The following is a 20,339-nucleotide window of genomic DNA, read 5'->3' on the forward strand; positions in this document are numbered from 1 at the left end:
CCACGACGACGGCCCCAGTCCCGAAGTGAGGAGGCCAAACGGCGACCAGGGGCCGACTGGCCTGTGAATTTCCGTCCGCGCTCCCCGACTCCGGATGTCCCCTAAGAAGTCCCTGCAGGTGCGCGTGGAGCAGAGGCGGGACCGCGGCGAGGGGGCGGGGTCTGCGCGGGTTGGGCGGGGCGGAGAGCGGAGCGTGCGGGGCTCGTGGGGCGGGGGAAATCAACGGAGTGTGCATCTGCGGTTTTTGGCGGAGGAGATCCTTTTCCCAGACTTTGGAGGCCGTGGTGAGATGACTGCCCTACCCTAACCACATTCAGTTGTCTCCAAGGTCGGAGACCTTCCCAGAGCAGAGGATAGGGGCAGAGGTCTGAGAAATGAAGCTGGAAAACCAACCCCAGTCTTCTTGAACCCTGATCCCCATACACACCCACAAGAAAGGTGAGGGACTTGAGGTGTCTGACCCTAAGAGGGCCAGATTCTGTCTTTAGTTTAGTTGATGTTTTGTTCATCATGGATTTTGGGGGTTTTTTTTGCATTAACTTTGATTTTTAAAAAAATATTGCCTTTAAACATTATTTATCTGGATTCTGGAATATTTGGGCGCCCCCTTAAATATTGCGACTCAGGCAAGTTGCCTCTCTGGCCTCTCCCTAGTCCCAGCCTGCCACAGGGCCACGGAGGTAGTCGCAAACAGGACTAAGAACATAACTGTCATGAGACGCGTTGGTGACAAACTGCGGAGCCAAGCAAACCCACTTCCAGCAAACACAGATGGAGGCAGGGCTGGGGAAGGATAGGACTGGCTGTGTGAGGTGATGAGGAAGGCTTGGGGCCTGGAAGGGGGAGGAGGGAATCAGGGCAAGCCACAGGCTCAAATAGGTGGGGGATCCGGTGGGGGTGGGGTGCAGCTGGATCAGCCCTTCACACCCTACCCCTGTACCTGGGACCTGAGGGAGCCAAAAGATTGGGCAGAGGGTGACGAGGACTGGCTGGGCCTGGAGGGCACAGGCCACTGTGAATCGGGCTCCGAGGCTGTCCAGCAGAGGGCCCTGGCACTCAGCAACCATCTCTGCGTAGGGAGGTGGCTCTGGAGGGGTGTGGGTGCTGGCTGGGGGCCCAGGCAGGGAGAGTGCCAGACAGGCTTCTGTCCAGCAATAACAGCCCTGGCTGTTGCCATCTAGTGAGCAGGCTGAGCTTCAGCGGGGGTGGGGAGGGAAACCAGCCTTCCGCTGTCTGGCCTGTGACCCTCACCACTTCCCTCCAGTTTCTTTCCACTTCCAGCCCCCTTTGCACACAACTGCAGCCAATGGCCACCAGCCTGGGGGATCCATTTGACCACTAAAGCCTGCCACCTCCACAGACTTAGAGCCGGGAAATGAGGATGGGGAGAGAGACAGGGGCCGAGCAAAAGGGGAGAAGAGGGCCAGGAGAGGAAGAGAGGGGCTGGACAAACACAGGGTAGGAATGGGGGGAGGGAGACCCAGACATGAAGCTGCCCTCAAGGCATGGGGCAGTGCCTAGAAAAATACCACTCATACCCCTCTTCCTGCCCTCTGTTTGGTTAAGACCAGGAGATGTTGGTGTGTCATGTCTCTGTGCGGCCCTGAGCCAGTAGGCTGGGAACAGCCCTTCTGAGTATCTTGGGGTGTGTCCACTGATCAATCCTAAGTAGAAAAACTACCCTTCCCCTCAGAGTCCAGTGTGTTCTCTGGGGAGAAGGCGTGACTCTGCCTTATCCCTACGATGTTAGTACTGCTAATTGTTAATTAGTGTCTGTGGCTTCTCCAGGGTACAGGCCTCTTGGGTAACTGGGGCAAGGGTCTGGGGGGTGGATTGGATTTTCTGTCCTCAGCATCTCTCTAGCCTTTGGATTGTCCTCCTATAGTGAGGGCTGCTGTAGGGGCAGTGATCCCCCTGTCCCCCAAATTTACTGACCAACGAAAAAGGAGGGAATCCTTCCCCCTCCCTTGGAGGTACAAGAAGGACTGATCATCCCTCAGCATGCTCACCCCCTTCCTCCTCAGCCAGGGAGGATGTGGGGCTCAGCAAGGCTTCCACTTCTGAGTGTCAGGACCATAGGATTCACTCAGGCTGTAAGGCTATTCCGGGCTTTTTCCCTTCCCATTGCCAGCTGTGCCTCAGCTTTTCCAATGTTCTGGATTTAGAAAGGGTGAATCACGAGAGGGCTACAGGGCTGTGGCTCCCCCCACCACGCCACACACATCCCTCTCTAAGTCAAAGTTGTGGGTGAGCGGATCTGTGTGGGAAAACCCAGGTCACACATCATACTGATTCTGTCGGAGGGATCCCCGGCATGGGGGCTGGGGAGAGGAAAGGATAGTCTGAATTGAAGAAAGTGGCACTGAAAAGGGAAGGGGGCGCTGGAAAGGAAAAAGGTGCAGTGTGAAAGAGAGTGGTGTGGGAGGGGGCTTGGGGAGCCATAACGGAACGTCTGAGATGGTGTATGGGCGACAGGGGGCCGTCCGGATCTGTCTGAGCAGGTTTGTCGCTGCGAGAGTCCCGAGACAGCTGTGTAGGAGTTTGTGTAACCCCAGCGCGGAGACCAGGGGTACCCAGTGTGCGGCTATACCGTCCAGCCCCACGTGCTCCATGATGGGGCAGGGTTTGGCGTGGCAGGGCCCCCAGAGGTCCTATCTACAGAAATAGTGCAAGGTGTAGGCCAGGCGGCGGAGGGTCTCGGGTCGGAGGTCCCTCTGAGCCGGCAGCCGGCGTGCGGGGGGCGGGGCGGGGGCGGGGCCGCGGCGGACGCCGGAGAGCGGCCGCGGGCCGGGGCGCGCCGGGGCGGGGCGAACGGAGGGCGGGTTTGAATGTGCTCAGGCGGGCGCGGGAAGTGGCAGGGAGAGCGCGCAAACCTCCACGCGGGAGGACTCTTTCCCAGCAGGTGCTACCCGGGGACTGGGAGCCGGGGAACCGGGGGCCGGGGGTCACCGGGGTGGAAGGCGCCGCTTGCCGCCTGCCACGAGAGCAGGGAGGCCGGGCCTGGCAGCTGCGCGGCCGGGAGAGGGGACGCGGGGTGGGCCCCACCCGGGTGGGCCCCACCCGGGTGGGCCCCACCCCGCCCCCGCGCTGAGCGTGCGGAGCCGCGCAGCACGTGGCGTGCGGAGGCCCGGGCGCAGGGGCACCTTGCGGGGACCCGGACCCGAGCGGGCGTGGACGACCTGGCTCCCGGGCCTGAAACCGGCTGTCGCCGAGCTGACCTCTGCAAGGGGCGGGCGAGTTTAAGGTTAATCTCGATCAATTCTTGTCGTTGGTACTGGGGAGGGGCCGCACCGTTAACTGCGCTGGGTGCAGGGAATGGGGAAGAGGGCACGCGGAATGGAGGTGGAGGAGCTGTCTCTTTAACCCCCGCCTTCTATTGGCCGAACTCGTGTACCTGGCCTCCCTTCCTGGGCGCGTCCTCATTTATTCCCGGAGAGAGGACCCTTGCTTCACTCAGAGAAAGAACAAAGACATACCCCAGATTTTCTTCCCAGGGGAGAGCTGTGGTGGATGAGGGCTGGTCCCACGCCTGCCCCTCACCCCTCTTGGGGCTGCCCCTTTGCCCATCCCTCTCGATCACCTCCAGACCTTCCTGCCTTGTCCTCCTGCCTGTGTGAGCTCTCCTTGCCAGGATGTGTGTGTAATGGGGTGGGGGAGTGCCTTACAACTGACACTTAGTTCAGGCTGGAGGTGACCTCGACCCCTACCTTATTTTTAACCCCTTAGTTGGAGTAGAGTTACCCTATCTCCCAGTATAGGAGGCTGGCTGGGAAGCAGCCTTTATACCTCCCTCCCCACCCCGGAAGGAGCCTAGAGTAAGCTGCACATTGAGTTTGAATTCCAGCTCACCCATTCACTAGCTCTGTTACCTTTGGCAAATGACTCAACCTCTCTGAACTTCAGCTGTCCTCATCTGTTGTAGTGGAGACAGTTTTGTACTAGCTTATGGTGGTTGCGAGGGCAACCAAGGGCAGGAGAAGGTATCTGCAGGTAGTGGCTGGCCCCATGTGGGATCCAAGGAAGTGGTGAATTTGATGCTATCGCAGGGGTGTCTCTAGAAGCTGCGGTGCATGAGAGGTGTTTGGGGCCTGGGGTTGGGGAGGTTTGGTGGCTGCTTTCAAGGCCTCATCTCGGCAGGCCAAGGCATGGCTGAGGAACACCAGGTGCTCTGAGCTGGTATCAAATCCCTGATTGCTGCTGGGCAAAGGCAGACAAAAACAAAATACCTGGGCCGGTTGGCTGAACGTCAGGATGTGGGCAGGGGGAGTGGGCTGCCCCTGGAGTTGAATTGTGCCCAGGACTGGGGTGGGGGCAGTTGAGAGCAGAGAGCAGGGTTGTAGCTGGGGCAGGGGGGAAGGCAGAAAGAAATACTCCTCTGAGCCTAAGAGAGATTTTACTGAGGAAGGGGAGATACTCTATTGTCCGCACCCCCCCCCCGCCCCCCCGCCCCCAGTCTCCCGCCTGCGTTGAAGCTACACCACACCCCAGGGTAGAGCCCTCTCGCCCCCATCCTTCTAGAAAATGTATAAACTGTCATTCACCACTGTCCCAAGTGCCTAGAACAGTGCCTGGCTGGCATGCAGAGGTCTTCGCTAAATATTTGTGGAAAGGAAGAGTGCCCCCATCTGGAGCTATGTGGGTCTGCTCCTCCCCTCCCTGTCCTATGGCCCAGATGTGGGCTGGGGGGCTGAGGAAGGCCTTGGAGAGGCTGGAGTTTACCCAGGGAGGGGTTGAGAGGAATTATCGTGGGGGGGTGGGTAGAAAGGCCCGTCAAGGTCCTTTCTTGGCGTCTCCAGGGCTGTGGTCTCAGGCTGGGGCCTGGAGCACTGGCTGCACCTGTGAGTTGACCCACCCCCTCAGCTCCCTGCTGAGACTGCTGGCTGTCTTATCTCCCAAGCTACAGGGCTGGGTTTTATCTCCCTGGTTGTGCTTGTGCGGAGGCTTCTCAGGATGGGGCTGCTCCCTGCCACAGTGAGGCCCTGGGGGGTTCTCTCCTGATATGCCCTGTGCCACTGCCTTCATTCTGGACCCTTACTCAGGAGGAGCCCATGGACAAGGCCTGCTGCCTGAGCCTGAGCTAGGACCACCTCCCGCGGACTGCCCGAGCCCCCTCTGCCCCCACCCTTCTGCTGGCTAGTCTGGGCAAGTGTGAGTGCTGGTCCAGGTGGGCAAGGAAGCCAGTCCTCGCCCAAAACGGTAGAGCTGGCTCCAGAGCTAGGCCCACACGTTGGGGACACGCCAGCACACGCCTGCCTGGCTTTCTGTGGCATCCGAGGGAAAGCTGTTTCCTCTGCTGTGGCAGGGAGCCTCTCCCTGCCCGAGCAGGGAAGGGATACTGAGTGAGGGGTCTGGGTGCCTGGGGACTAAGCAGCCTCTGCTCCCATCCCTCCAGTCTTCCCTCCAACTTTGTTCTGAGAAAGGGGAAGAGGACAGGGGCCTGGGAGTGAGTCAGAGAGGAATCCAGGGGGGATGGGATGACCCTGTGGCCAGGACTGGGGGTCAGGGGAGAGGCTGGGTCCCCACACTCATCCTGAAGTATGTTCCTGGAAGACTGGCCAGGAACCAGGGAGCCTCTGGGCAGTGGCTGGAAAGGATGGTTAGGGTGCCACCAGCAGAGAGGCTGGAGTCTGTGGTGCCCCCAGGAGGGGACAGGCTCTCCAAAGCCCACCCTAGCCATGAGCCCAGGGGCTCCCTGGGAGTGCAGAGAGGTCAGACTTGCAGAGAGAGCTGGGGAGGGAGGCCTCGCTGGTTTGGCCTCGGTCATCACCCCTGAGGCTGCTGCTCCTGCAGATCTGTTTGTTTTGTGTCCTCCCTCCTCCCTCCCCTTCCCGCTACCCTCTCGCTCTTATCTCCTTTCTGTTTCCCTTCTTCTGTCCCCACTTCCATTGTCATCACTGTCCCTGACCCCTCTCGCTGTTTCCCCTGCCTTTAACTGTTTTTCTCTTCCTCTCAACCATACCTCCTCCTCTTTCCCTCCTGCTCTCCACCCTCCTGTTTTCCCTGCTTACAAACTGCTTCAACTGCTGGATAAAAATAGCAGTGGCAGTGGCAGTGGCCAGGCCAGGCCGGGAGCCAGGTAGAGCCTGAGCAGGCAGGGGGGCCCGGCAGGCCAGGCCCAAAGGGTCAGAGGGAGCAGTCCTGAGAGGCAGGGCTGGGAGTGGGGCCTTCTGGACTCTTCAGCCTGCCCGTTCTGTCTGTCCTGCCCTCCTCACCCCCACACCAAGAGGCTGAAGAGGCCTGTGGGGAAGCAGGGCCAAGACAGGACCTCACACTGCTTCTGCCCCCAGCAAGCACCGGAGGGAGGAAGCTATCAGCCAGGCATAACCAAGAACGCCATCACCATGACAACCAGTCACCAGCCTCAGGACAGGTACTGGGGAACCTGGGCTGTGAATCCAGGGGAGTGGAAATGGGTCTCCAGGAGGCGGGGTGCCGTATCCTTTGGAATTTGGGGTTGCCACCGCTGACGAGCCTTCCAGCTGTGTGGTAGCTGTGAGTCACGTCTGCATCAGGGGTGGGGGCCCTTCGTGCTGTGGCTGGGTGCCGATGGGGGTGTCTCCGGTGAGGCCCAGGGTGGTGGGCAGCAGCCCCTCCCTGGCCTGTCAGAGTTTCCAGTGTTGCTCTTCAGCAGCTTCCAGCTCCTGCCACCACCGTGGGGAGACATCTGGCAGCACACCTCGTATCCGAGCTGGCCGGCTGGCAGGGCTGGCCTCTGCCTCAGATGACTCTGGCTCACCTTGATCTTCACTCTGACCTCCCTTTCACTTCCCCACCTCCGGAGCCTAGGAGTTCCCTCCAGTTAGACCTGCATCCATGATCACGCATGTGTGTTTTGGGGGAAGAGGTTGTAGCTGGATTCAAGTTCTCCCAGGAGTCTAGGCCCCAAGAAAGTTGATGAAGCCATGCCTGGGGTCCAAAACAGCCTTCCACCCAGGCCCCCCAATCCCATCACCGCTCCCCTGCCCATCCTGTCCCCCTGTGCCAAAGGCCATGGAACTAGGCCACTTCTAGCTGTGGGACCTTGGGCACTTAGCTTTATCTCTCTGAGACCATCTCCCACCTATAAAATAGATGTGAGGTTTACTTGGGTAATTTAAGGACATAGTAAGTACAGGCCCCAAGCTGTTTAGTTGGTTCCCTCCGCTGTGTCTTTGGTTCCCAGGCTGCATGCCACCCTATCCTGGCACCCCCATCTGGTGGCAGCTCTCTGAACCCCTTCCCCTTCTCCATTGGCCTTGTGGCACTCACCCAGCCCCACTCTGACCCTCTGTCCTGTGGGACCTCGGCTGGGAATTCTCCCTTCCTTTGGGCCTCTCGATCAAGGCCTCACCTCTCTTCCTCAAGGTGGGGAATACATGAGGGAGATGGGGGCGCTGCACTTGTCAGGGCTCAGACCTGCCGACTTGGGGTGCTTACCCAGGCCTCCACCCGGTGCGGCCAGGCCCTGCGCTCTGGCTAGACCCGTCTCCTCATTGCCTTGGGCTTGTCCCTGCCAGCTCTGTGAAGAAAGCAGGTGTGGGCTCTGGGGAAAGTATGGCAGACACATCTGGAGACCACAGTGGGAGGGCCCAGGGCTGCCTGGGGGAAGCTGTCCCATCCCAGACAGGCCCTGAGGTGTAGGGCTTGGGGCAGTGACCTGGCCCAGGCTGGGTGGCGCTTATTTACACTCTGGGGCCCAGATGATGTCCAGTGGCCTGGTCCCTCCTGGCCTCCCCTATGTGGTGCAACCTACAAAGCTGGTTCTGTCTAGGCCAGGAAAAAACAACTCCCTCACTTCCCAGATGTCCCAAGCCTCCCTGCCTGCCTGCCCTCCTAGATCCAGAATGGTCTGGGAGTTTCCTGACCTCAGAATCCTCTTTGGAGAGCCACACAGCCCTGCCCTGACAGTGTAATCACTTCCAGCCTGCCTGGCGGGGATGGAAGACTTGTGTTTGCTTTCTCACTCACCCTTCCACCCCCAGCCTTTAGCAAGATTTCCAAAACCACCTCCGGATGTGTGGGTCACACTGGTTCCCAAGCCTGCAGCATCCCCTGAGTCTTTGGGGCTGAGAATGGTCCTTTTGGCCATGCCCTTCGGTCCTATGTCCCTGGTCCCCTTTCCCCTCGGGACTCATCTGTGCCCTCTCCCCCATTCCAGGCCACCTCTCCCTCCACATACACAAATAGGAGAACACATGCCCTGTGCCCTGGGTCAGCTGGAGAGATAGAAGGGGAGGGGGCTGCCCCAGGTTTGATTTGGAAAGGAGGGTGGGATGGTGAGTCACCTGGCCTCACTTTCCTGTCCCATCCCAGGTACAAAGCCGTCTGGCTTATCTTCTTCATGCTGGGTCTGGGGACGCTGCTGCCCTGGAATTTTTTCATGACAGCCACTGCGGTGAGATGTGGGGATGGGCTCCCGGGGGCATGTCCACTGGGCACGTAGGGCCTGGATCTGTGCTGTGGGCACAGGGAGAGAGGTTCTAACACTCCTCTGTGCAACCCTCACAGTATTTCACAAACCGCCTGGACATGTCCCAAAATGCGTCCTTGGTCCCTGCTGAACCGAGCAAGGACATCCAGGCCTCGGCCAGCCCCTCAGCACCCTCGCCAGAGCGGAACTATCTCAGCGCCATCTTCAACAACGTCATGACCTTATGTGCCATGCTGCCCCTACTGCTGTTCACCTGCCTCAACTCCTTCCTGCATCAGAGGTGAGTGCCCGGGCCTCCACCCTGACCCCTCACTGCCTCCTGCCCTCCCAGGGCTGAGCCCCTGGCTTTACCACCCGTCTCTGCCGTCGTGGCCTCTCTGGCAGGATCCCCCAGTCTGTGCGGATCCTGGGCAGCCTGGTGGCCATCCTGTTGGTGTTCCTGATCACTGCCATCCTGGTGAAGGTGCCCCTGGATGCTCCGCCCTTCTTTGTCATCACCATGATCAAGATCATGTTCATTAACTGTAAGCGGGGCTGGGTGGGGACCTGGGGCAGAGATCTTCCCACATACCTGCCCCTTTCTTTCACACCCACAGTTGGCCAGAGAGAAATCTCTTCCTCCCTCTGGGTGGTCAGGATTCAGAAGCCTGAGCGGGCATGGACCAGGTGTGGGAGAGGGGGCCCTGGGAGTGGGGAGAAAAGGGCCGCTCAGCGTCAAGACTTACTGGGAGTAAAGCAGGAATTACAGGGGCCCCGGCCACCCACCCTGCTCTTCCCTCCCCTGCTGATGCCCACCCTGTTTCCCAGCGTTCGGTGCCATCCTGCAGGGCAGCCTGTTTGGCCTGGCCGGCCTCCTGCCCGCCAGCTACACAGCCCCCATCATGAGTGGTCAGGGCCTGGCAGGCTTCTTTGCCTCTGTGGCCATGATCTGCGCCATCGCCAGTAAGTCTTGCCATCTGTCCGCCTGTCGCCCTGGTTGTTGTGGGGAGAAGGGGACGGGGCCTGTCTCTGATCGCTGACACCCTCCACCCCAGGTGGCTCGGAGCTGTCGGAAAGTGCCTTCGGCTATTTTATCACAGCCTGTGGGGTTATCATTTTGACGATCGCCTGTTATCTGGGCCTGCCGAGGCTGGTGAGCTCTTGGAGAACACCGGGTTTGGGGTCTGGGGTGGGTCCAGGACTCCAGATCAAGGATATTCTGAGTATGAAACCTGGGGGAGGTGGAAATTCTGGAGATTCTGCTTCTGAATCCACCTTCCTGGTCTCCCTCACTTGATAGGAATTCTACCGCTATTACCAGCAACTCAAGCTCGAAGGGCCTGGGGAGCAGGAGACCAAGCTGGACCTCATTAGCAAAGGTCTGAAGAGCCTGAGGAAGCTGGGGTGGAGACAGTCTGCCCAGCGGGGAGGCAGCATGAGCTGAGGGCAAGAATGAGCATGCTGCAGTGATGCCAGAGGCGAGAGGGACCAGGGATGGGGTGAGGGGTAACAATAGTAAATAGGGGCTGGGATAGAGAAGCTGGGGGGAGATCCTGGGTGGCCTTGAATGCCTGAGGACAGTGGGAAGCAATTTCAGATTCTTGGACAGGGCGTAAACTGACCTGAGGCTCCTGGAAGAGGTCAGGGGACTTGCACAGTGGGAGTTCGGAGGCCGTCTGGGCTAAGTGTCAGGGCGCGGCTGTGCACTGGTTAAGGGAATGTCCACCCCCAGTTGACCCCAGCCCTTTTGGGGATTGTGTCATCTGTTGCTCTGTCCTCCCCACAACTTGAAGATCCTTCCACAACCTGTCACCCCCCAGGAGAGGAGTCAAAAGCAGGCCAAGAGGAGGCTGGAGTTTCAGCCCCCAACTCTCAGCCCGCCAACGAAAGCCACTCTGTCTGCGCCATCCTCAGAAATGTATGTGGGGCTTGGGCATCCTGCCTTCTACCCCTCACCCTCTTTCTCTCCTTTTGTTCCTTTCCCCACCCCACCCTCCCCCTTCCCGGCACTGCCCATCCTCTTCCTTTCTTTTTTTTTTTTTTTATTATTATTTACTTATTTATTTTGGCTGCTCCGGGTCTTAGTTGCGGCACATGGGATCTTTGTTGCAGCATGCAGGCTTCTTAGTTGCATCATGCATGCGGGATCTAGTTCCCCGACCAGGGATGGAACCCGGGCCCCCTGCATTGGGAGCGCGGAGTCTTACCCACTGGACCACCGGGGAAGACCCCATCCCTTCCCTTTCTGACTGGAGACTGGCCACTTTCCTGGATTCTCGTGTGTGTGTGTGTGTGTGTGTGTGTGTGTGTGTGTTGGGGAATCTTGGTTCTTTAATGATGCACAACCGCCATGAAGACACAGACCTGAGTCCCTTTCCTCCAGATCTTAGTCCCGGCTCTCTCCGTCTGCTTCGTCTTCACCATCACCATTGGGATGTTTCCTGCCGTGGCTGCTGAGGTCAAGTCCAGCATTGCGGGCACCAGCGCCTGGAGTGAGGACCCCATGGGTTCCCAGGATGGGGAAGGACAGAGGCTCCAGCAGGGCTAGGACTCCAGGGGAGGGGAGCCTGGACTGCTGTCTCCCCAGCCAGACTCTCCTGGTCCATTTGCCCTTCCCTGGGCTGGAAGCATCTTCTCCATTTTATAGCTGGGAGAACCGAGTCCCAGTGAGGGTCAGGGTTGTAGATTCTGCCTCTCTTGGACCTGCTAACCGTTCCCTAATCTACTCTTTCTCTTCCAGGAGACTACTTCATTCCTGTGTCCTGTTTCTTGACTTTCAATATCTTTGACTGGCTGGGCCGGAGCCTCACAGCCTTCACCATGTGGGTAAGTGAAGGAAGGGGGCACCAAGACCCTGTGAGAGGGGGGAGTCCAGCCTGAGACCCAGAGAGGGAACCAAGAAAGTATGGTGGAAAGGCGACCATGCTTTTTTAAAAACCAAGACACAATCTATGTATAGTAAGGCGTACAAGTTGTAGGTGTACAGCTTAATGACTGTATATACACACACAAGTAAACATACACACCCCCCTGATAAGCACCGCCCAGGTCAAGATATAGAACATGGCCAGCACTCCAGAAGACTATCATGCCCCCTCCCAATCAGTACCTCTGAAGGGTAACTAGGCTTTGAGATTTCAATTCAGATCCTGAGGGACTCCAAATGGAGCTCTGGGGGCCTTGGTTGGAGCCCTGGGGGCCTGGGTGTGCCCTGGGGGCTGGCGCAGCCTGACTGAGACACTGCCTGGTCCCCGCAGCCTGGGAAGGACAGCCGCTGGCTGCCGATCCTGGTGCTGGCCCGGCTGGCCTTCGTGCCCCTGCTGCTGCTGTGTAACGTCCATCCCCGCCACAACCTGGCTGTGGTCTTTGAGCACGATGCCTGGTTCATCTTCTTCATGGCTGCCTTCGCCTTCTCCAACGGCTATCTCGCCAGTCTCTGCATGTGCTTTGGGCCCAAGTGAGTGGGGAGTGTGGTGGTCTCAGGAGGGGGCTAGTGCTCCAGTGGGGGACACTCTAATAGAGGGAGAGAGGGCAAAAGAAGATTCCTGATCCTGGAGCTCAGGGTTCCCAGGCTGAGAGAGGAGCCCGCTGGCCCTAGGGTCCCAGGCAGTGGTGGGTGGGAGAGGGGTAGGGTGAGGGAGGGGCTCCCAGGGAAAGGTAGAGACAGCCCCAGTACACATCCCCCCAAGAGGGGAAGTATGACAGGTGGGTAAGCAGAATTAGATGCTCTGGGTAGAGCTGGGGTACGGGCCATCCTAAGGTAGGCTTGCCCTCCCTCCTTTAGGAAAGTGAAGCCAGCCGAGGCAGAGACAGCTGGAGCCATCATGGCCTTCTTTCTGTCTCTGGGCCTGGCGCTGGGGGCTATCTTCTCCTTCCTGTTCCGGGCAATCGTGTGACCGAGGATGGACGGAAGGATGGCACCGGCCGCCTGCTCCTGCCTGCCTTCTCCTTCAGAGATGGGCTGGGGTCCTCTGGAGGTTTTCTCTTCTAGCTGACTTCTGCTGTCTTACAGCCTGTGCTGGGCCCAGCATCCAGACCTGGAGGAGAGAGCCTCTGAGGATGGATGGTGGGGACATTGTGGGCCTGAGGGTCAGCTGAGGGAGGGGACACGGCCTCTGTGTCTGCTCATGTCCCCCCACCTGGCTATGATTGATCCCTGCCTGGCAGAGCAGCAGAGGCTCCTAGTCTCAGAGAGTGTGTGTCATGTGTCTACCTGTTTGCCTGTACCAGGGGTGGCTAGGGGCCAGGACTGCTTGTTCTGAAGTCTTATCTGATATTTCTGCCCCCTTCTCCCCATGTGCCTCTTCCCCCTACCTCTCCATGTTCTTGCCCATCATGAACCCTGTACAGTTGCCATTTTACTGCCTTTTTTTTATACTCAAACCAGGTGCCTTCAAAGGCTCTCTGATTAAATAAACTTTTTTTTTTTTTTTTTTCCCCCCCCTCCATGGCTCCCTGTGTGCTCCAGCCATGGCTTCATGCCCTGGAGAGGCTGGAGGGATGGCAGCCTGAGTCTGGGGGGATGAGTATGACCCAGATGGGCCTTGGCCAGCACTGGGCTGGGGTCCAAGACGGGGGGTGGGGGTGGGTGTTGGTCCTCTTAGTCTCAGAGTGACTACAGTACCTCCTGCTGGGGCCACAGAGGAGGGACAGGCCTGGAGCCAGGACACCCAGACTGTTGGCCGAGACGGAGAAAGGCCATTTTCCTTTGCCGTTTCATCCCTTCTTTCATAGGCCTGGGGGTGGAGACAGTGCCCCATCTTTTGTCTTCACTGTCATCCCCTCCACTCTGTCCTCACCCTGCAGCCCGGGGACTGAGTTCTCTCAAAATCACCAGCTCCACCACCCTGTCCCCCCACGCTCCTGGCTGCACTCCCACCCTCCCAGCAGGAAGAGGCTGCAGCCCAAGGGTTCTGCCCTGCCTGGCGCTCGGCCCTGACACCGAAGTCAAGGCAGACTTCTTGGCGAACAAGGGGCCTGTGTGTCCTCAATGAAGCTGGGCCCCCTTTCTCTTCCCAAACTTTGGCCAAGGGAGGCGTGCGGTGGCTCGGGACCATGAGAGGCGTCGGTGGAGGGGGCCATACTGCTGGGTCCCCCTTCTCAAAAAGGACTCTTCCAGATAGGAAGTGAAACCAGAGCCCTGGCCTCTGAGCTGCCACTGCCCCCACCCCCCACGCCCTTGGCACTGCTGTCAGGGCTTTATCTCTGACAGTTTAATTTAATTGAAGGCTTCAGGCTTCATTAAGGGCTGTTAGCACATTTTTAAGGGCTTTTGATGAGCTCTGAAGTCCTAACAGGGGGAGTTAAATATATCATCACAGGGGGAACTGGAGTCCACAGAAATACCCCAGGGTACACGCCAAACCAGGGTACAGAATCTGAGGTTGGTGGGAAACAAGGTGTTCCTTTCCTATCAGTTTCAAAAGCAAAGGGTGCCCTGAGTGTTCTCTCGTCCCTGCGGTGCCCTTTGGCCACGAGGCCAAGAGAAAACTGCACCCTTGCTCTGGCTCCCTCTCACTCCATCTCAACTTCCGAGAGTCCTACTGGGTTCCTTCCTCAGCACCACAGCCCCTCAGTGACCCTGTGCTTCTTCCCTGGGTCCCTTCTTGCCTCCTGCCTGGCCTTTCAGGACTCCTGCCAGGTCTCCTGCAGCCCATCCCACACAACAGCCGCAGAATAATCTGAAAACACATTTAGTCACAGGCCGGTCTCTCCCTGGGCACGCCAAACATTTCCTGATTACCACCACCAGCAACAGCCAGTTTTCTGCAATTCCTTCTCCCTGTGCACCTCAGAACTTTTCTAACTGTGACTATGCTCTTACTCCAGTTACAGACTGTCATGTTTTTCAGGTTTGGGTCTACATTCTCTGTTTTCACTCTTTGAGCTGCCAGAGGTACTCCAAAATGTTTGCTTCCTTGCATCTGCTTGTCCAGCCTCGCCGTCTTCACAGGCCAGACTCCAGCTGTGTGGTAGCACTCATTTCAATGCCTGTTCCCATGAGATAGAGATGGGTGTTAAGTAGGTTTCTCAGAGCTCCAGCAATGACTTGAAGCACAAACATTTAGATTCCAGTCACATCTTTCTGAACTGGAATTGATGAAGAAAATGACTAGACTCTTTTTTCCAAAACTTTTTCTAATGCAAATGCCAAAAAATATGAGTTTCACTCATGTCCTCAGTGTCCTCGCCTGAGAATGGGGAGCTCTTGGGGGTTAGGAAAGGTAGCTCCTGCCGACCCAACTGCAGTGATAGCCCCCGGTCACAGGTGGGCGCTCTGCAGACAACACCGCCTGTGGGAGGCAGGCCGCTCTGGGGCCTCACCACCTTTCCTCCTAGCACTTTGCTTCCTGTAAGGTGGGCAAGGGCTGAGCTTGTGCTGGTCGTCACTTTCCTTCCCTGCGACATTTCTGCCCCAAGCGGTGGTCTGTGTATTAGGCTGCTGTATTCCCTGGGGTGGCTGCCACTGCAACACAGAACTTGCCCTCTTGTTTAATCTTATGTGGTGAATTGTTGCGGCTTCAAATTTTTGAAAAGCTAAGAGCCCCAGTAAAATTAGCAGTCCTTAAATATAGAAGTGAAATGTCGGGTATAACGGATGAATTGCAACATACCTGTGTTTGTATTCTTTGGGGTGAACATGGAAAGAGTATGGGGGGGGGGGCAGTATGATGGGGGCAGGTGCTTGACAGGAAACCTCCAATTATTGGGAAAATTATCCTCAGGATGTTAAACTCTAATAGGGATTCAAAATGGATGTGAGCAGAGAAGTGCAGAGTCACCTTAAAGAGATAGCCCGGCTGTGGCCAGCAGGCCCCGCCTGAAACCCAAGTCCTGACACACTGGAAGAGTGGCAGTCTGAGGGAGAGGGGCTAGGCTGGTTCTTGGGGCAGGTCGGCAGTGAGTGTGGAGATGGGCAGAGCCGGCGTTCCCCCGCTCCGTCCCCCAGCGCATCAGGGGCCTTTGTCGCAGCTTGGCTCCTCCAGCTCATCTCCGCCCGACCTGGCTTCCTGCACGGGTCCCCCTCTGGGAGAGCATGTGCTCACTAGAGCCCCTCACAGCCTCGGCGGTCCTGGTGCTCCCTGCCAGTCAGCCCCTGGCGTTCTGGCTCCGGACAGCAGGGCAAGTGCTAAATGAGTCAGGAAGACCCCACAAAGCAGGGGCTTCTGCTCCTGACAGCTACCCCCTCCCATGCCTTCCTACGGGTTGGGTGATGGTTCAGATTCAGAGCCTAGGGTTCCGTTTTGGGCCTGCCAAGTACCAGTTGTGTCACCGTGCACAAGCCACCTATCCTCTGTGGCCCAGATCCCTTGTTCTTTAAACGGGGTAACATGTACGGCTTGCTAAGGAAATTAAGGGGGTCTGCGGCAGAGCCCTGGGTGCAGGAGGTGAGGACCCTAGAGACACGTGGTGCCAAGAGTCATTAGCATGACCTCAGCCTGGTGGGCTCGCTGCTCCCCCTGCATGCCGTTCGGCCCCCTCCCCCGCATCTTCAGCCCCCGAAGCTTCGAGAACCAGGCCTCATTTCCTTCACCCCAGCCAAGTGCGAACGGCCACTGCCTTCGGGCGAGACAGCCGAGAACCGCAGGGCCGGGGCGCGAACGAGGGGAACCCGGACTCTGCTCAGCCCCGCCCGCCGCTAGAGGGGGAAGTGACGTCACCCGTGACGCGCGCGCCCCCTGGCGGGAGCGCGGCCTCTATCCACGCAGCCCCTCTCATCTGACCCCTGGCAGATGGGGGTCCAGACTCTACTGCCCCTTAAGTCCGGGTGACCTTGAGCCAGGCACTTTCCACCTCGGAGCCGCTCAACTGTAAAGCAGGGGTAATACTACTTGCCTTGCCTACCTCTCCCGGTTGTGAAACTCCACTGAGTTAATGAATAACGTTCACCTGCCGCTCCTCGTACATATATTGACTCCGATGATATAATAATCCTATGGAGTGCTGACTATTGCCATGCCTGTTTTACGCCAGAAAACCGAGGCTGAAAAGTTTAAACGATGGAAAAATATTTTGTAAACTGCAAAGCACCAGGTAAGTTTAAGTCTCTGTTTCTCTGTCTCTGTGTCTCTCAGTCCTCATCTCTCTCCCTCTCCCTCCCTCTCTCTCTCTCTCTCTCTCTCTCACACACACACACACACACACACACACACACACACACACACAGACACGACTTCCCAGGCAGTGAAGAGCATGGAAAGGTACACGGCCTCATGAGATAGGGTGGCATGTAATGCAGGCTTGGTGCACCTTCCTCGCAGCCTCCAAAACATTCCAGAAAGGCATCTTCTCTTTTCACATCCCAGGGATACTAAGCCTCCTAGGATCCTGAACTCGCATGACATCCTTCCCAGCTGAAACCAGCAAGGTCCTTCCTGATGTGTAACCTCAGTCCCTCCTGTTTGTGAGTTCCTCACCACCCACCAGCAGTACCACAGCCCTACCGGTCCTTTATCTGGTACAGGTGGGCCAGGCAGGCACTGGGCCCAGTGGATGACCTAGAAATCCAGCCAGTTGAGACCTGCACATTGAGCAGTGACTTGTGCCTCGGGCAGGACAGGTGGCAGGCAGAACAGTTAAGTAGGTCAGGGTTGTTCGTGGTGTCACCCGCCCCCTGCACCTTTCTCTGCCTATAATCTGCTCTGGGCTGAACCAATTTAGGGTTACGTTTTAGCTTTAGTCAAAGGGGGCCTGGAACACTAAATAACACCCAAGACAGAAAGCGATGCCTGGTGGGTGTGACGGCAGGAGGAGGACAGACATTTTTGGGCTGGGCTGACAACGGCAGGTAGGCAGGACTCAGTCACACCCCCAGGCCACAGATACTATGCCCTTAGAGAGTCAAGACACGCTGATATGGGTATTAAAGAGGAAGTTACCAAAGATGCTCCATTTACAATTCCAGAATGGCTTAGACCACAATTTCTGGCTTTCTCACCCCACTCCCCTGAGAGATTTTGTTCTTGCCCATGACTTCAGCCATCAGCCTCTGCCTCCTGGACATCTCTCCTTGGTGCCCCACAATGCCTAAAACAGACTTCTTGACCCCTCCAGCCCAGAGTGGTCATCCCCTCCCCTCAGCCCCACTTTTATCATCCTACCTCAGAGAAGGTGTACACCGTGCCTCCTCCCCACCCCTGTGTGAGCTCCACACTCCAGCCTCTCCCTTCTGCAAGCTATGTCCCGGGGAGTCTCCAAGTGGAATTTTTGTTTGTTTGGAACAACACAATTAACTGGCTTGATTTAATAGATTTAACATATTTAGACTTATCCAACTACTAGGTAATATCAATAGATATTTTTCTCAAGCACACATGGAGTGTTTATAAATATTAACCACATCCTAGATTACAAAGGAAGTCTCAAATACAAAAGTTCAGTATTATACACACCATTGTATGTCTACAACATAATGAAAAGATAATATAAAAATAATTGAACATTTTAAACAGATACCACTGATCTCTGATCAACAGAGATACCATAAGGGGAATCAAAATCCTTAAAACTGAATTATAATAAAAAATTCTACATATTGAAACTTGTGGGATATAGCTAAAATAGTACTTGAAAAGAAATTTATAGTCTTAAATCCTTATGTCTGAAAAGGGGAAAGGATGAAATTTAATGTGCTAAGTATTAAAGTTAAGAAAATAGAAAAAGAACAACAGACCTGACCCTCAAAAACTAGAAAGAATGAGAAAAAGTTTAGCAGAAATTTAAAAAAAAAAAGGAATAAAGTAAAGAAATTAAAGAATTAAAGAAGCAGAAAACAAATTATGTAAATAAAATAGATAAATCACTGGTGAAACTGATCATGAAAAAAAGGGAAAAGACATGAAAAAGGGGACATACTTGAGATAGAACAGAGACTAAAAAGATAGTCAAAGGAAATAGTATGCCATAATCTTTAAAGCTTTCAAGAAACATCCAGAAAAATTATTAAACAAAATTCACTCAAGGAGTAGTAGAAAACCTGAATAGACCTATGCCATTAAAAAATTTGAGTTCCTAGTTAAAATATTTTCATATAGGAAACAATAGAAACAACAGGCATTTTTATAGGTGAGTTCTACAAAACTTTAAATGGATAATTTCAGTCTAATGTTAGTAAGTCTATTAACAAATTAAACATATAAATAGATTAAGGAAATTTTAAAAACAATATTCTCAATAGATGCAGAAAAATAATTTTGATACCCATTCAGATTAAGATGTATAACAAGTTAGGAGCAGAAAGAGAAAATATGCTCAATGATGAAGTGTTCCTTTTCTAATCAGAAAGGACACAGGGATGCCCAGAATCACTGTTTCCACACATCATTGTTCTGCTGGTCCTAGCTGGTGCATTGTAACAAGAAATATGAGATACAAGGGTTAGAAAGGCAGAAACCAAACTATCATTGTTCTCAGATGATAGCTAGGGTTGTACTAGAAAACAACAAAAGACTGACAGACAAATTACAAATTAATAAGGTAACTTACCAAGTTGTGGGATCAATACACAACAATCGTTTTTCAAACTCTCCAGGAAACAGAAAATGAAGGCAAATTTCCATTTGCCGTTGCATCAAAAAATAACATACTAACAATCAAATGAGCAAAAGTGGTGCAGCAAAGAGACATGTCCCCGCAGAACATGGAAACTGAGGCAAAGAGATGGAGCCCTGGTTGGCCATGCAGACCTGCTCAGCTGTCCAACATATCTGAATGTCAGGTCTGTTGGCCCAGGAGGATGTCAGCTCAGGATTTCAGAGATGTAAGCCTGGTGGAACTGGGAAGACCAGAACTGACAGGGCACACCTGGCAGGCGCTGAGCTTGGGAGGCTGCTTGTTCTGGGGGTTAAGGAGCCAGAGCTACTCCCCATGCTTAAATAGTCCCTGACGTCCTGATGCCTCCGGTTGCTTGATTCATCCATGGCCCCTTATTTAAGCTCCCCTCAGTGGCCCCCTGACCTCCTTGAAAGGCCAGTGGTGCTTCCTAACTAGGAGAAGTCCCAGTCCGAGCAGCAGCCGGAGGCCTCTGCCCAGGCTGAGTCTGTGCTCCCTCCGAGGCCCTACTTGGCTTTAGCTAGATCAGGGGTCTGCAAAGCTTTTCTGTAAAAGGTAAGGGGGTAAATATTTTAGACTTTGCAAGCTATACAGTCTCTGTCACAACTATCAACTCCCTCATTACAGTGTGAAACTAGCCAAAGACAACATGTAAACAAATAAGTAGAGCTTGTTTCAGTAAAACTTTATGGACATAAATTCAAATTTCCTATACTTTTCACATGCCAAAATATTATCTTCCCTTTGATTTTTTTTCAACCATTAAACAATGTAAAAACCATCCTTATCCACAGGGCATACAAAAACAAGTGATAAGCCCACCAACTGCAGGCCATAGTTTATCAGTCCTCGCTTCATCTGGCTGCCCTCCAAACAGCAGAAGGTTGGGCTGGGTCTTTGAGGCCTGGTCGGGAATAAAGGGTATCTTGGGAACATCAGGGGTTGCAAATGCTGCTGGGAATAGGCTTCTGGGGATCCAGGGGGGGTTAAGTCATCTTTAATAGCCTTCAGTGGCTTCCCTGACCCTAAGTTAAGGTCAGAACTACTTAGCATGGCATTGTGGCCCTCTGTGACCTAACCCCTGCCTGCAGGGCCACTTTCAGTGACTCCTGCCTCCCTCGAGGGTTCCTGGGCTGTGGTCCCTCTGGCAGGGCTGTGCCTTTCCCATGCTTTCCCTTTGCTGGGGAGTAAACCTGTGCCACGTAGCCCTGAGCCTGCCCACTTACCCAGGCTGAGCTGGGAAACTGAGGCTTCTCCCTTGCTGCCAGCTGCTCTGATTCACACTTGGTCTGCTGCAGCTCCCCCTAGTGGGCTAAGGGCTCCTTGTCCTGTTTATGCATCTCTGTATCCTCAGACAAGGCTCACAGGGGATTAGTGAGTGTCAATGAGCTGGAGAAGT

General features: G+C 55.3%; 1 protein-coding gene across 7 annotated transcripts; it reads left to right on the forward strand.

Annotated features, from left to right (window-relative positions):
• On the forward strand, positions 1-12,829 carry SLC29A1 (solute carrier family 29 member 1 (Augustine blood group)). Of its 7 annotated transcripts, none has more exons than XM_082345791.1 (13): positions 1-118; positions 6,288-6,370; positions 8,293-8,374; positions 8,488-8,690; positions 8,795-8,934; positions 9,218-9,352; positions 9,445-9,542; positions 9,690-9,768; positions 10,183-10,307; positions 10,773-10,881; positions 11,130-11,215; positions 11,647-11,846; positions 12,174-12,829. In XM_082345791.1, the coding sequence occupies exons 1-13, from the start codon at positions 95-97 to the stop codon at positions 12,283-12,285; spliced, it is 1,476 nt and encodes a 491-aa protein (XP_082201917.1). In that variant the 5' UTR covers positions 1-94; the 3' UTR covers positions 12,286-12,829. The 7 variants fall into 7 exon arrangements, with proteins under 7 accessions (XP_082201917.1, XP_082201918.1, XP_082201923.1 ...); XM_082345792.1 differs by having other exon boundaries at positions 10,210-10,307; XM_082345796.1 differs by lacking the exon at positions 1-118 and adding an exon at positions 254-284.
• The last annotated feature ends 7,510 nt before the right edge of the window (positions 12,830-20,339 follow it).

The sequence above is a fragment of the Balaenoptera borealis genome (assembly GCF_965194805.1).
Source record: "Balaenoptera borealis genome assembly, chromosome: 12".
Lineage (NCBI taxonomy): Eukaryota > Metazoa > Chordata > Mammalia > Artiodactyla > Balaenopteridae > Balaenoptera > Balaenoptera borealis.